Below are 16,172 nucleotides of genomic sequence, written 5' to 3' on the forward strand. Positions count from 1 at the left end.
TTGTACAAAGATGGCCACTTCCCTTTTTCACTGGCAGGTTAATAATAATCATCAGAATCCACATTGTTTGTCTTTTTGTCATTTTCTCATTGTTGTTTACTGTCAGCAGCAAAGAAAGGAATATTCAAGAAGGTATACAGCATCATATGAAAGACATCTAAACAGAGCTACTCCCACATACACATAGGAAAACCTGAGAAGGACATGCATTGAAAAAGCTTGTGCTTTCAAAGTTCTACTGTTTCCTCGGCTGGACTTTATTTAATACTATGGCTACGCTCCGCTTGGCTCGGGAGCAACACACGAGGGTACACTGTGGCAGGCGCGCGGGCTAAGCTCAGTGAGAGCACGCAAATAGTCATTCGAAAATGCTAAACCAACAAAAATAAAACAATCAGAAGAAATAGTCAAGACCAGCCAGCCAGCTTCATTCAATTCCAATATTGAGTTTTCCCTTTTTTGTTTTTTTTTAATCTCCAAAAGAGTTATTAGCATTGAGAGGACAAGCACACTGAAAAGTTAGCTTATTACATCCACACTCCATTTATAGTTGTGTTTTTATTTTAAATATATATTTGTCGATGATGGCTCAAGTTAGCATGTTAAGTGAAATACAACCCCCGCTGGAAATACACCAAGCAAAACAGCCAGCAATACGTAGGGCAACACGAGGCCTCGGGATCCAGATATGAGTGTCAGCAATGTGGAGTCAAAAAACAATTACCAAGCAGCATCGTATGGCAAAAAGAGCGATTACTAAGACAAAACGTGTCTCCGATCAAAAGCAGGGAAAGCTAAAGGGAATGTCATCTAGTTCAACAGCACCATGCTGGTGTCAAAAGTGTAAGATGTGTCATTGTTTTCTTTTATTTTGGGGGGGGGGGGGGGTAATAATAATAAAATCATAATCACACAGACGGCATGCAGAAGCATCCCCACCGACCCAATGCATAATGAGGTATTCTTTTTTTTTGTCATACTTTTTGTCTTATTTTAAATAAATATATCCATTGAATTGCAAAGTTATGAGACATTAAATATTCCACCACGATAGCTAGCTAGCTACAGTTAGTAATAAATAATGATTGTTAAATACTTAAGGCATCTTTAAATCACAGCATTCTATGTGAACTAGCAGAACCTCCCGTTATTTTAGCACATTTTTTTGTTTGTTTTTCATTTTTGGATGGAGGTCTCGCATGAAAACACAATCAAGTTATTCTGCGATAACAATCAAGCAGTGCTAGTGCCACGCTGATGGGGGTTACTTTTATGCCTTTTGTGTTCTTGGAATTCCGACGTGGCCCTATCACTTCTTGGTAGGGAACGCACAGGGAAGTGTGAAAATATTTGGATTCCAACCAAAACACAAACCCCGAAGACAAGAAGAACCCACACACGCCACCAAAACAAACGCAAAAACAGGCAACTCCACATGGTAGTGCATTTACAAAAAAAGAAAGAAAAAAGAAAAAACACACGCTACATTACCATAAATGTTTTGTCTTTTTTTGCAGTGTTGCAGCAATTTTTCTTCACTGTGGTTAACATGGACATGGAACAGGTGAAGGGTATTAGTACCATGTCATGGCATGTCAACTAAAAAATGGCAAGACAATTAAGAACAATTGTTTGGTTGTTGTTTTCTTTCAAAATGGATGGCTTTTAATCCCTTTCGTCCTAAGACTACATGCATCTAACTCACACACACACACAGGCTATCACAGTATAACCACGAAGGAATTGAGCATTCAAACTAACGCAGGCAAACTAGTGTCTTGTTGTTTTGTTTTCCCCTACAACACCACTTGCATGTGAGTGGGCGCAACTGAAACTGAAATGGGCACACAAATTGCAACAAAATTAAAAATCATACAAAAAGTCACATGTGCTTGTTCGGTAGGCAATAAGGTTCTGAGAAATGTCACTCATCTCGAGGCAAGATGGCGGAGTTGCTGTCACACACGGTGCCCGTAGAAGGGATTGGTGTCTGAGTGCGCGTGTGTTGAAGAGGATCGGGTGGGGGGGCACACGGGGGTCCCTGCGTCTACTTTGCACCACTACGACCACGTTGAGCACGACACGGCTCACAAGCCTGGTACACAAGCATGCACATCTGATGATGGAGGCCGGTCAGTGGGGGCGTTGCCCCCGGCGCCCACTATGACACAACACACACGTCACTGGAAGCCATGCCTGTAGTTAGCCGCATTAGCGTGGATGGCGTCTACAGTGTTCCCCCGCTGGATTGTGGTTCACAACCCTGCTATATAATATGACGCGATTGTAGGATTTCACAGGAAAGGCTGAATTTAAAGTTGCGCTCCTTCGGTGTGATGCCACGTTTAGCCGCAACATGTCTAGAAGAGGATGTCCGATAATATTTGTTGCTTGAGAGCAGAGAGAATATACCCTAGTGAGTATTGTTGCTGCTCAGTGTTAAAGTCACAGTTTTTACTGTAACATGTCTGCTAATTTCAGTTAGCACGTATATAGCCTTTTCAATTAAATGTTAGCATTAAGCTAGCAGACTTTTCATTCGATGAAATGACATGGTTTGGTTGGTTTTGCATGAAAAGTTCAAATCTAAGGTTTGGTTGTCTTTGTTTTGTGGCTCTGTCTGAGAGCAAACATCAGCTGCGAGTAGCAAATACAGCTGAAGCAAGCATGCTCTGCCTCTCATTTTTAGAAAAATGCAAGCAAGTCAGTGAAAAATTGTAGGGCATCAGAATCATCCATTGTTTAAAGTGATGTTACACAATAGTTTCCCATTTCTTGACAGCAGACATTGAGATGTCAAAAAAAAAAAATATATATAATCTCTGAAAAAATGCCATATGTCAATCAGGTGGATTTTTACCAATTGGGGGTGGTTATGGAACGTATCCCCCGTGAAAAAACGAGGGTTCATTGTAAATCCAAAAGAAACACAACACACAAGAGGGGTGGGGGGGTGTTGTCCGCTATTTTTGGCCTTTGTACATACAACGCACGCGATTAGCCTCCCCCACCCGGTTTTCTAACCGTGGGCTATCTGACACTCTCAAGTTGCTACACAACACTGTTACTCGGTAAATACTCAATCAGTACTAGAGCACACCACAAGCGTCGGGCTACACACCAATCATGCTTTTGTGTAGTAATGTTCTGTACAGATGTGCTTGTGTGTGTATGTGTATGTGGAGTGTGGGGGGTGCATAGAGCATGACTCAGCACATCAGTCTATGGCCGCACCCGCCCTTGTCTTGTCCATCCATCCATCCATCCATCCATCCATCCATCCATCCATCCATCCATCCATCCATCCATCCATCCATCCATCCATCCATCCATCCACCCACCCACCCACCCATCCATCCATCCATCCATCCATCCATCCATCCATCCATCCATCCATCCATCCATCCATCCATCCCAGTCTTAAAACTGTGTCCACCGCATGCATCCCTGCTTGTGTCTGAGTGTGTGTGTGTGCTTTGTTATTTTCCTACCCTTGCCCCCTTGCCCTCCTCCCACTAACAAGAGGGGAAGTGAGGAGGCACCCCACAAATCCCAAGAAGGGGATAGAGTGGAGGATCATGAGGCTTGCGTGCGGCAGGAGCGGCTATCAACTGTCGGGGTTGAGCTGGGTTTCAATGTCCACTCTGCAGATGGGGCACTTCCGGCTGGTCGCCAGCCATTGGTCGACGCACGCCTGGTGGAACAGGTGCATGCAGGGTAATCTCCTAAAAACACACATCAGACCAGTGGAGTCAACCTCAAAGCCATCGTCAGATGGCAAAGCCTGTTGAAATGCACCGGTACCTGACGTCCTCTCCGTCCTCCAGCATGGACAGACAAATGGTGCACTTCTCGTCTGTGTCCAGTTCCTCGTCGTCCAAACACATCTTCAGGTCTTGGGGGAATCTCTGCAACACCAAAACTCTTCGTCATTTCATGTGTGTGTGTGTGTGTGTTTGTTTTAGCCTATGCCAGACTGAGCGGGGGAAAAATGGTTGAAAAAGACTCAATGATGTCTTCTATGAGCCAAATGATGTGACACTCTTCTCCAAGTATTTGGGTCACGTTGGCTATATGCGCTTATTAAAATTCACTGGAATGAGTCATCCCTCACGGTGATATGGAGCAGTCTGCAATCTGCACGGCGGTCTCACTTAAGTCTGCTGCTGGAAACGAGTTTGACCGTGGAGCTCATTTCCATACAGTACGCTTACCTTCTTGTACTTGTGGGGAAAAGTAAATCTCTCGATGGTGGTCTGGACCGCGCCACGATTCACGCTGCCCAGTCGGTCTTCCAGCTGCAAAAGTTCCTGTTTAAAAAAAACATGGGCACAGCATGAGAATTTGCAAATGTTATATTTGTTGACTAGATGGGATGCGGGGGGGAATTGTCACGTGGCAAAATATTGAGTGCACGAAAGATTGAAGTGCTTTGCCGCAAACAGCAGAGCCTGCGAGAAATTCCGGTTTTGGTTTGTTGCTTAAACAGAAGGAGAAAAGTCAAACACAACATAAAAGTTTGAAGGTTGAGTGTGAATAAGTGGGGGCGGTAGCAATTGACAACTTGGCAGCAAACAACATAGTTGAACAGTTTAACGGGCTGCGAGAGGAATCCAAACAAAACTTTGCACATTCTTTCTGTTCTATGTTGCCCTTTATGTCTTACGAGGATTATGATAGACTTTACAATGGATTTTCTTTATTTATCAAAGAAATTTGACTTTCACGATACCTCAGTATGCGAGTGCAATCTTTGTGAAAGCTTTTAAGAAAGAAAAAAGAGGGGGGGCATGAATAGTGTTTTGCTCTAAATAAATTAGACAGTCAAATTTGAGTTTCAGACTAATGGGAACTCCAGCAGCAGAATTGAAAATTGTCTATCTATATGCTGTGATATGTTTTGGTTTTAAATTTAAATTCAATATTTTGTCAATAATTTCATTCTAAAATCTGGATTTTTGTAGACTGAATAGAAAAAGGCTCTCAATCTTGTACCGGGAAAATGAATAGGTTCATCCAACACCCACCTCGTAGCTCTCCCTGACGGCAGACGCGTGGCGTGAGGGGTTGAGACTCTGTAGCGCCAGCAGGTGCAGCTGAGGGTACGGATAGTTTCGTATCTCGTGGACGACCTGGAAGAGGACGGCGGGGCGGGGTCAGTCCCTGAGGCTAAATGATGAATCGTCGAGATTGCAGCAGCTCACCACTTGCGTTGAGGCGCTGTTCCTGGGGAAGTGGTGCATCCTGGGAGATGTCAGGTAGTGCTGATAGTGCTGCGGCAGTGGGTGGATGTGGTACTGGTGTGGCGGGAGTCCGGTGTCTACACTTAGATCCCTAAGCAGAGGAAGTCAAAACTTTTAAGGTCCGTGGTGAGATAGTCAGCATAGAAATTTCGATGGATGTGTGCCATTAAGGGGCGTGGCCTAGTTGTGGCGTCAACAGCCCGAGTTGGGCCAGCTGGTATGTCTGTGTGTGAGCATCTCGCCGTGAGTTGTGGCCTACAGCAGATCCTTTCTAGTTTTGTCATTTTGTATTTGACTGTTTGTCTCATTTTTTAAAAAGTGCTTTGTGAATGTGGATCTCCTTGCAGGTTTGAGGACGTTGATTTGGGCTGCATGAGGACATAATTTTGGCGTGTGCTTTTCCTACCAGTCTGTGCCCTCGGCCAGGTAGCGGGGTTGCTGCACCACAGGCTGCGGTGGAACGTGCAGAGGCGGGGGGAACTCGTAGCCTGGACGCAGTCTGTGGGGCTGGTGAGGAACCCTCTCTGATGTGCGTCTACTGACACAAAAAGGGACACGTTTTATATTGACTTCAATTAAGGTTCCTAAAACAATGCATTGCAACAAAGCCTGAATGTGGAGCATCGAAATTCTCTCGACCTAATATTGTGGTTTGGGCTCTTTGTAGCTTTGAGTTGTACCTGTTGGGTGGCAGGATGTGTCGATGCTGGGCCTCGAGGATCTGTTGCTGCAGGAGGTATTGCTGGTGTAATGCCTGAGGTAGGAAAGGAGGGGCGGGGATGTCCTGGAACTGGGGGGCGGGCATGGGGTTGAGGGGCGGGTGATGTAGCGGAGGTCCGTGCTGGTGGCCAGGAGGGGCCAGGTGGGGGTTGATGCCCGACTGCGGCTGGGGCATGGGGAAGTCCATGGGCAGCGGCGCCTGGGGGCCTAGCTGGAAGTGTCGGCAAGAGGTAGCATGGCTGTGCTGCTGCTGCTGTTGCCGGGTGAAATGGGATCCTGGGGGCGAAGTGAGGGGGGGAGAAGCAGAACACGTCAACACCCAAAATGAGCAGGAATTAATTCTGGGTGGAAAAAATGGCTGTCACTGTATATATACAAGATGTGTGTGTGTGTGAGTGTATAATGTGTGTGTGACATAGCATGTTAATGAAGCCCTACCTCATACCTACGGTGACAAAATGCTTCTGTGGGGGTGGGACAATGATGGATACCACAAGTGTCACCGAAACCAAACACCAAAATGTGCTCCGGCATGAAAATACACGAGCCGCCATTTCGGGATCCTTTCCTGTACTCTGAAGCGGACGAAGCTCTGAACTACCGTGGAACTAAGTGCAGACTTGACCCTTTCCTGGCTGCGCAGTAGAATATAATATATATAAAAAATTATTTTATATTCTATGAAATGATCATGTGCCATTTTAGGCCTTACAAAAAAAAAATGGCACAAATCTCCAATAACGTCGTAAAGGTGGCGGTTCACGCATGTTGCTGTGGTTAAGGAAGACAACTTGATTTTGCAGTTGCACAGTATCAAAAGGCGAGTTGACGTTTTACTGATGTGAGGGGTTAGGTTCTTCCAACACTGGTATGACATATGGCTTTGAAATTCCCCCTAAAAAAATAAAAAATTGATCGCCCTCCAGGAATAGATGGGCTTCATCCTTTGCGTCGTACGTATTTCACTTTTTATGACACTCTAGTCACGCATTGTCAAATATCAGCATTTACAGTTAAGCCCTCTTTTCTCTCTCTCAATATTCAGTTTCCAGGAAAGAATTTGGCTGTTTTTTTTTTCTTTGAATATAAACTTGTCCCGACCACAACTATTTGGCGAGCGGTGCGCGCAGACAGTCGGAAGACAGCGGGCTTCCTTGTGCAGCCGCGTGTTTAATGCATTGCACGTGTTTCGAAAGGCTTTTTTTTTTTTTAACGGCATGAACATTAGTGACGTTCATTTGGCAGAGTTTAATCTTCTACAAAGACAATGTCATGTGCTTGTATTTTAATAGCTAGTTCATAATGCATTTTCTTTCACGAAGCGAGGAAATCAAAACGAACGGGTTGGTGACTGCAGACAGGTAGCGACCTCGCAAGGCAGAGTTCAAAGGGGACGGGGGCACAGAGGACGTTTGGGGGGGGGGGTGACGGCCAACCACGAATGAGAGCATTTAGGCTGGCACGGGCGCTGTGATGGAGGAAGCGTGGCGAATCGTCTATCTTTTGTCACAGCAGGAGAGGAGGTGGGTGAGGGTAGGGTGGAGGTGGGACGAGGGGTGGTAGAGGGAAGACAATAAATGGAAATCAGCAAGAAGCACACTGAAGGTTAGGAAAAACACTATATTCTTTATTGAAAAATATTAGTAAATTGTGTTTTTGTTTCTCTCTCTTTTTTGTATATAAAAATCCATGCAACCAAAAATAAACCACATAGACCGAAGGCAAGGCCCACCATGCTCCGTATAGGGTTAAATAAAGGAACAAAAGCAGCATCCAATGAGCTACAGCACATGATTCAAGTACAGCAGGGTAACATCTTTGCTACAGAAAGATTACATTGGATTCTCACAGATCAATGTAGAGTCAAACCAAAAAAAAATAAATGAATCATAAAATGTGACCATGCATTGAAAAAGTACTATCAAGAGAGACCACAACCAAACAATAGAGACGTTATTTACTAATAGAGAATCTCTTTTAGCAGTGCAGGAAAATAAGCATCCCTGTGAAATGGATAGCATTTTGGCCTTACGGTAGTTAGTGAGGGGGGGGCAGGGGGATTTTAGAAAGTGGTGAACCACCAGTGAGCTTGTTTTGCCTGCTGATACAGTGGAACCTCTCAAGTCAAAACGCTCGCTGCCTTCAAGCTTGAAAAGCGGTTCAGGAAAAATCAGCTTTCAATGTCCTGCTCTTTACAACACTCGTTCTAAAGTCAAAAGGCTCTCGTGTCAAAAAACACTTTTGCTCTGCTTTTCAGTCATCATAGTTACAGATGATCAGCAGTCATCATATCAAAGTTCTTTGTACCATTACTGTTTTTTTTTGGTGTGTTCGAGTAGCGGTTGTTTAAAGCTTGACAAGTTAGTTTTCCAACAGCTATGCTACTTGTTATGAGCTCATCTGATTAGCATTTAGCTGGCAGACATCTATGCTAATTGTTATTAGCTCCTCTGATTAACATTTAGCTGGCAGACATGTTAGTTGAAATAACATTTAGACATTTCATTCTCCTCGCATTAAATTTCAACTTTTTTTATTGCATTCCTATTATGATAGCAAATCCCTTGAGTTTTCTTATTCTTCCAACAAAGGATATGGCGTAAAACTAACAACAAAAATACAAATTGAAGTTTTTTAACATGCTTTGAGGTTTTTGGATAGCAATGGACTAACTGCTATAAACTGGTCAAGTTGTAGTGTTATACTTGGATGACAGTCAAAGTTAATCTGACTTTGTATGAAACCAACACTCGGAAGCACAAATACATTTCAAATGGGAAATGTTACGTTCCAAGCTAAACAAATTATAGTCACCGTAAAGAGAGCGCTCAACCTTTGAGGTACCACGGCACTGGCAATATATTTTTTGGAGCTTGTTAAAAAAGAGACATAGGGCAAGCAGCCCTAACAATTCAGTGTGATTCAAAGGTTTGTTTGTTTTTTGCAAAAGGGGGAACAAAAGGAGTACACAAAATGGAGACAGTTATGGCAGGTTGTCGTGTGCAGGCGCAGTGTACCTTCATTCCATTCATTTCCAGCAGAAACTCCAAAGTCCAGCACACCCAAATTGATATAATTTCAAATTCCAAAATAATTTTCTTTGACAGTTCGAACCAGCATCTTGTACATCTTGCACCCCGTTATCCACCTATAAGGGCGAACAAGGGGTGCCTTTGTTTTGTTGTACAATTATTGACTACATTTGTTAAAGCAGCAGTTTTTTGAAGTCTTATAATGACCCAAGTATTCATGCTAATTTTGACTAGCCCGTCTATGGAATTTCACATTATATCCGATTAGTAATAAACAACATTTTAAAAGATTAAACTATGTTTGATTGCACATTTTGTGTTTAAATATATGATCGATTTCGATTCTCCCATGTTTTTGGTCCGTTTTAGAGTTAGTCAACTGGGAGTAAAAAATGCTCTCTCTATACTGCATCTTTTTGGTCAGTCCAGTTAGCTTACTGTTTTTCATTGTATTTAATGGCCATCACTGAAGGGCTTGTGTTGGACTTAGGAGATCCCATTGCACAGCGAAACGCTGATTTTCGAATTGTCACATGAGAACATGTACACTGCACCTTGAGTGAAGAAAAAGGAGGATGAGCCAAATTCTGGTGTTCAACGATGCGAGTGCAGCCATTTTGGAAATCATGCAAAAATGTATCCACTTGACAGGAATTTACAGCATGTAGTCTATCAAAAGACTGGATGGGAGGTACACAATGACATTCCATTAAAAAAAGGAGCTACATATCCACTCGGGTGCTACAGCAAAAATTTGACAGAAACAAAAGACAAAAAGGTGCTCTGCTCTAAGATGTTAGCTATGTTGTTGTTTTTTTTTGTTTTTTTTAGTTGGCTTGACATGGTTGGAATACATCTTGAAGGAAGGAGGAGGAAGAGGAAGAGGAGGAGAGGGGGAGGGGTGTTTTTTTAATACCAATGTCGTCTTCGGATGGAAAGAGGAAATGAAGAAGGGGTTCACAATACAGCTAAATGCAGAGAACAGGCAGAGGCCACGCCACACCACACAGCAGCAGATGATCATTAGCTACACAATGGGGGGGACGACAAAGATCTGATAAATGCAGAATGTAGAGCCAGCCTCCATACTATGAAACAGGGAAATAAGAACAGAAATAAAAGCACAATGAAATCACTGATGCCACTGTTGTCAAATTAATTTTACACTGTAGCTTCACGTGTGCTTCTTTTTTTAGCCGCTCGCTCGCGTCTGTGCGCAAATAGTGTTGCAGCACTCCAAACATATAAGAAGCTGACAGTTTTCAGCAAATTGGATTTATTATATTTTCCAGAACCAATTCTCTTGCGTATCGATTACCAATTTTGCCCACCGACGCAAAGAGTCATAAATAATCGCGGTGGCGAACGCAGATGATCTTCAAATGACATCATCCAGGCGCAGATAAAACGACTGCCTAGGGAAGGCTACGGCTATTTTGCAGTATTTTTACAGTGCAAACACACCAGCGCGTGTAAAATTAGAAGGTGCGCATTGCAATGTAACCCAAACGACACGAGCGGAAAATGGGTGGAACGAGCCACCGGGCTCTGTACGGGAATGTTGTTTGCACACAACAACCGGCGCTTGCCGATTCCTTTGTGACAATTGATTCTGCTTCAGGATGTAGCCAGCCCCCACACGAGCCTGCTAGCTTATCTCGAGTGCTAGTTTCTGGATTTTAATTAAAGCCAACTACGGGCGCTGAAACATATCAGTCGATGCTTTACGGTCAACGACGAACAAGGCAAAAACGTCAAATTGCATTTGGCGAGGAGTTTTGAGTGGAAACCACGAGCTAGCCGACGCGAGCTAAGCCAGCGGCTAATGGGAGCTAACTAGCCAACAGCTGCAGTGAATATTAAGATAAACAGGGCACATGTTTTAGCGTGCTTACCAACAAACCACGACCTTACCTCGGTTTCTTACTGAGCCGAATACGGGGAGAACCAAGTATCCGACATGCACCAACACCATCCTGGGATCCTTATCTTATGACACCGCTGGCTTATTTGGAGAATGAGAGTGCGGTGGGAGAAGTAGCCCATGCGGATCTACATTCAGGCGGCTGGGCTGGCTAGCAGCGCGCGGGCCGTACAACCGAAGCGTCTGTCTCACCGACTGACTCACTCACTAAATTGCTGTGCTGTACTGGAGCTCTGCGTCTATGCCTGCGCTCGACGGACTCGACTGCCTTGCCTGCCAGGTGATGACTGACAAAAGCAGACATGTCATTCTACGGAGCCGACCAAGGGGGCGCTGTTTCCTCGTGGCGTGACCTCGAGAGACCTACGATGGTAACTTTTATGCACACCAGATAACGAAGACCATTTTAATCTAGAAGATTCTGGTAATTATACGCGTACATTTGATTTTTATATTATTATGATTATTACTGTTTATTGAATAATTTTATTTAGTTCAAATAAATCAAAACAGCTTCTCTGAGCCCAAAAATATTTAAAAAATTTTAAATTATAATTTGACGCTTCGATTGATAAAAAGCATGACATATTTGTGATTACACCCTGTATTTCTTTTGTCTGCTGCCATTGCTTGCAGTACAATAAATACACCGACAGATAGCGGTATTGAGCTAAATCGGTCTGATGAAGTCGCCAGATAAATCGAAGAAGATGTCATTCAGCCATTACATTCTCCCTCAGCCAGGTCGAACCCGCTAGTGGTGGAGGACAGACAAGTCATTACCAAGCAAGCAAAAATGTTATCCGTGCGAGTTGCAGCAGCGTTGGCTAGGACCCTGCCGAGAAGGGCTGGATTAGTAAGTATTTCATTTCAATAATCCATATCGCTCAAATGTTATCAGTTAGTGTGTGCATTAACTTTGCATATGTGAAGGGTAACGCCGAATAAAATGTCAACGCAGCAGGCCTCGTGCAAGCTCGACTTCCATTTAAAAAGATCTTCTAAAATATTTTCCGTGTGCATTTAAAAGTTGAATTCTGTCCGTCCCTCCTTGTATTGTATCGTATGATTTTGTTGATTTTTGCCCTTGTGACAATGGATGTGCGCCGTGGTAGAGTTAGCACGCGAGCTAACGTAGCTTTTCGTTAGCAACCCATTCAACCACGCTTTGAAGGTCAGCTAACCTGACAGCCGCCGACAGGGCTGACACGGACTTGCCCCTTCCTCATTTATCATGCGCGTTCTGCAACAAATAACAGGAACACTTTTAGCATCATAGTTATTTACAATTAAATGAGTACGATTCATTTTAATCTCAGGTGTCCAAGGCTGTCCCAGCCGCCTGCGTTGGGGTCAACCACCTCCACACACACAGACCATGGCTGCAAAAGACTGGTAAGAACATTTGAATAACTATTCAAAACATTTACCTTTTTGTCCCCTCATCCCTTTATTTTTATTTTTTTTGGTAACATAAAACATGCAATCGTTTTTTTCTTTACATATATGAAAATAACTGTTTTCTTTGGCCAAATTCAAAACGTGCACGTAAACAATCATCACCAAAGTGGTGTTTAGAATTGCTAGAGCAGTCTATCTGTATGGCTCGACAAGGGCGCATGTCTAGTTACTGGCTTTCTTGCGGTCTTAACTCATTTATGTGGAAGCAATGTATGTCACTGGCAACATACTTTGAAAAATCAAATAGTTAATGAAGCTGTAAACAATAATGAAACGAAACAATCACCTATCCCTAACTGGTTTTGAACTAGCATTAACATCAGTAATGTTGACCTACGGTTACCTTGAGTCTCTCTTGTTTTAAAAAGGCACGGCTGAGGTGTCCTCAATCCTGGAGGAGAAGATCATGGGAGCAGACACCTCTGCCGACCTGGAGGAGACCGGTCGCGTTCTGTCCATCGGTGACGGTATTGCCAGGGTGTACGGGCTGAGGAATGTCCAGGCGGAAGAGATGGTGGAGTTCTCATCTGGACTCAAAGTATGTTTGTAAAAAGCAAAGGCATATCTTTGCATTTATTTTACCAGAGAAAAACCTCAAGACCCCACAATATTGTGATTCAATAGTTTTAAAATAATTGTTTTCATGGTTCACTCCCCATATGTTTAACAAACGAGTAACAAGATCATCTGTATTACAATAAACAACAATCAGGTTATACATATTGTAAATATTGTGGTCTTACAGGTTAGGCTTCCATCAAAATAATCGATAATAATATTAATCCCCTGTTGTTCTTACCAACTAGGGAATGTCTCTGAACTTGGAGCCTGACAACGTTGGCGTGGTGGTGTTTGGTAACGACAAGCTTATCAAGGAGGGCGACATTGTGAAGAGGACCGGCGCCATCGTGGACGTTCCCGTCGGAGAGGAGCTGCTCGGCCGTGTGGTGGACGCTCTTGGAAACGCTATTGATGGAAAGGTAAAAAAAAAAAAAGCCACGTATTACTTATTGTAGTAGTAATAAAAACATCATAAAAGACGGTCTCAAGTGGGACATTTGCTTTTCTGCAGGGTCCTCTGGGTTCTAAGATACGTAGGCGTGTGGGTCTGAAGGCTCCGGGTATCATCCCCCGCATTTCTGTGAGGGAGCCCATGCAGACTGGCATCAAGGCTGTGGACAGCCTGGTGCCCATCGGGAGAGGCCAGCGTGAGCTCATCATTGGTGACAGGCAGACTGGGTTAGTTGCCTTAAAATGCATCACATTAGCAATCAGCGATGGCCATTTGAGTAGCCTTAAAATGCATCACATTAGCAATCAGGGATGGATGGTCATTTGAATACATTTGCTCCATTTGAGTATTTTTCATTGAGAACAAAATATGATTACTTCACCTCTACAGCAAAACGGCCATTGCCATCGACACCATCATCAACCAGAAACGCTTCAACGAGGGTACCGATGAGAAGAAGAAGCTCTACTGCATCTACGTGGCCATCGGCCAGAAGAGGTCCACCGTGGCCCAGCTGGTGAAGAGGCTGACGGATGCCGACGCCATGAAATACACCATCGTGGTGTCAGCCACCGCCTCAGACGCGGCCCCCCTGCAGTACCTGGCCCCGTATTCGGGCTGCTCCATGGGCGAGTACTTCCGCGACAACGGCAAGCATGCCCTCATCATCTATGACGATCTGTCCAAACAGGTGAAGGGATGATGAGTCTGTAGGTTTGGAGTTCTTCCAAACAGCAGTTCTCCAACATTTTGGGTCTTTTTCAGGCCGTAGCCTACCGTCAGATGTCCCTGCTGCTGCGTCGCCCGCCCGGTCGTGAGGCCTACCCCGGCGACGTCTTCTACCTGCATTCGCGTCTGCTGGAGAGAGCCGCCAAGATGAATGACAACTTTGGCGGCGGCTCCCTCACCGCTCTGCCAGTCATCGAGACCCAGGCCGGCGACGTGTCCGCCTACATCCCCACCAATGTCATCTCCATCACAGATGGACAGGTAAGTCTTTCTGACGTCACTTCAGTTTTTGTTGGGCCTTTAGTAAACTTTTTGTCCTGCTTCTGCTGTAGATCTTCTTGGAGACTGAGCTCTTCTACAAGGGTATCAGGCCCGCCATTAACGTGGGTCTGTCTGTGTCCCGAGTGGGTTCTGCTGCCCAGACCAAAGCTATGAAGCAGGTTAGTAAACACCAAAGTAACTTCTCTGGAATAACACGATGGCTCTCATTTAGTAGTAAGATGGGTCGTTTTGTCATTTAGTATTTTTTTAGGAATTGGGATTTTGAAAAAAAAGAATTTTTTTTACGATTCTTGAAATCAAATTATGGATTAAAATCAACCCTGAGCAAGATGTATAATAGTTTTTTTTGGTGTTTGTTTTGGGCGTCCCTGCGTTGTTGTAGGTTGCCGGTACCATGAAGCTGGAGCTGGCTCAGTACCGTGAAGTGGCAGCTTTCGCCCAGTTTGGCTCCGATCTGGACGCTGCCACTCAGCAGCTCCTCAACAGGGGCGTCAGGCTCACGGAGTTGCTCAAGCAGGGACAGTACTGTGAGTGTTGGCCAAACGACTCCTCCTATCTGCCTCTTTTTGGCTCAACCGGGCCCCTAATGTCTCTCCTACCTTTCGTCCTTAAGGTCCCATGGCCATCGAGGAGCAGGTGACAGTCATCTACGCCGGCGTCAGGGGCCATCTGGACAAAATGGAGCCAAGCAAGATCACAAAATTCGAGAAGGGTTTCCTGCAGCACATTCTCAGTCAGCATCAAGACCTGCTCGCTGCAATCAGGTAAGATCTTGTTTGTCCCAAATGAGCAACGTTTTATTTGCTTTTGAAAACATTAAAATGTTAATGTTGACGTTTCAGGGCTGACGGCATGATCTCGGAAGCATCTGATGCCAAACTGAAGCAGTTAGTTCTGAACTTCCTGTCCAGTTTTGAGTAAACAGGTTTAGCACTTGATATTCAGTGCCCCCCCACCACCATTATGTACGTATGTGAACACGCTGAACGCCAAAACCTCCATGTACAGATTTGTCCCAATAAATGTCTACAAACCTCTCGAGTTGATAATGTATTCTGATTGGCTCAACAAAATCTAGAATGCATATAGATCATTTCACAGCATTAGTGATGAGTCCTGCTGTTCACAGTAGTAATCGGGAGAGTGGGGGTAGCTCCTTTTTGCTGTTTAAAGTATGTAAGGACCCATGTCATGTTGGAGTCATGTTTAATATGAGAATAAATTGTGTAACAAATGAAAGTGGTTTTATATCTCTCGAGCACATGAAGGTTGAGTGGAAGATTTCCTATGAGGTTGAGATCTTTTTTTTTTTTTTTTAAATCGTGTATAATACAATCGCTTTGTGATCAGTGTATGTACAAATTATTTTAAATTAAAAAAAAAATACTAGGTAACTCCATTGTAGCATTATAATGTCCAGCAGGTGGCAGCATGTACAAATGTCATGGTATGAATATGCTCACTAATCATGATTAAGAATTTGTTTGAAAAAAACATAATATACACTGGCCACATCATTAAGTACACCTACACAATTACAATAATTTGTATTTCAATGGAATCAGCTCTTTAAGGAAATAGTCAGTGTAATACCACTCGATGGTTTTAATTAAGAATAACTTACCTTTATTGGAGGTAAATCATAATAGCCATGAAAAGTTCATTTTACTAGTTGAGAAAATGTACTATATTTCAATTTAATTTTGAAGATGGAGCTGTAAGATAAGCAAAACAATCAAATCAAAATAGCGAATCAATGAGTTTCACTA

General features: G+C 43.8%; 2 protein-coding genes across 3 annotated transcripts; one reads left to right on the forward strand and one right to left on the reverse strand.

The window, feature by feature from the left end:
• Positions 1–214: 214 nt before the first annotated feature.
• Positions 215–11,221, reverse strand: rnf165b (ring finger protein 165b). 2 transcript variants are annotated; one of them, XM_037258177.1, is made up of 8 exons: positions 10,910–11,221; positions 5,924–6,239; positions 5,650–5,781; positions 5,205–5,334; positions 5,028–5,132; positions 4,215–4,310; positions 3,805–3,908; positions 215–3,725 (listed from the first exon to the last, which is right to left on the reverse strand). In XM_037258177.1, the coding sequence occupies exons 1-8, from the start codon at positions 10,968–10,970 to the stop codon at positions 3,608–3,610; spliced, it is 1,062 nt and encodes a 353-aa protein (XP_037114072.1). In that variant the 5' UTR covers positions 10,971–11,221; the 3' UTR covers positions 215–3,607. The 2 variants fall into 2 exon arrangements, with proteins under 2 accessions (XP_037114072.1, XP_037114073.1); XM_037258178.1 differs by having other exon boundaries at positions 5,650–5,778; positions 10,910–11,220.
• Positions 11,222–11,611: 390 nt separating this feature from the next.
• On the forward strand, positions 11,612–15,642 carry LOC119126752 (ATP synthase subunit alpha, mitochondrial-like). Its single transcript, XM_037258143.1, has 11 exons — positions 11,612–11,775; positions 12,239–12,314; positions 12,749–12,918; positions 13,187–13,360; positions 13,453–13,619; positions 13,783–14,083; positions 14,158–14,382; positions 14,454–14,561; positions 14,786–14,930; positions 15,017–15,167; positions 15,246–15,642. Exons 1-11 carry the CDS (start codon positions 11,716–11,718, stop codon positions 15,322–15,324), a joined length of 1,656 nt encoding a protein of 551 aa, XP_037114038.1. The 5' UTR covers positions 11,612–11,715; the 3' UTR covers positions 15,325–15,642.
• The last annotated feature ends 530 nt before the right edge of the window (positions 15,643–16,172 follow it).

The sequence above is a fragment of the Syngnathus acus genome, chromosome 9, assembly GCF_901709675.1.
Source record: "Syngnathus acus chromosome 9, fSynAcu1.2, whole genome shotgun sequence".
Taxonomy (NCBI): Eukaryota; Metazoa; Chordata; class Actinopteri; order Syngnathiformes; family Syngnathidae; genus Syngnathus; species Syngnathus acus.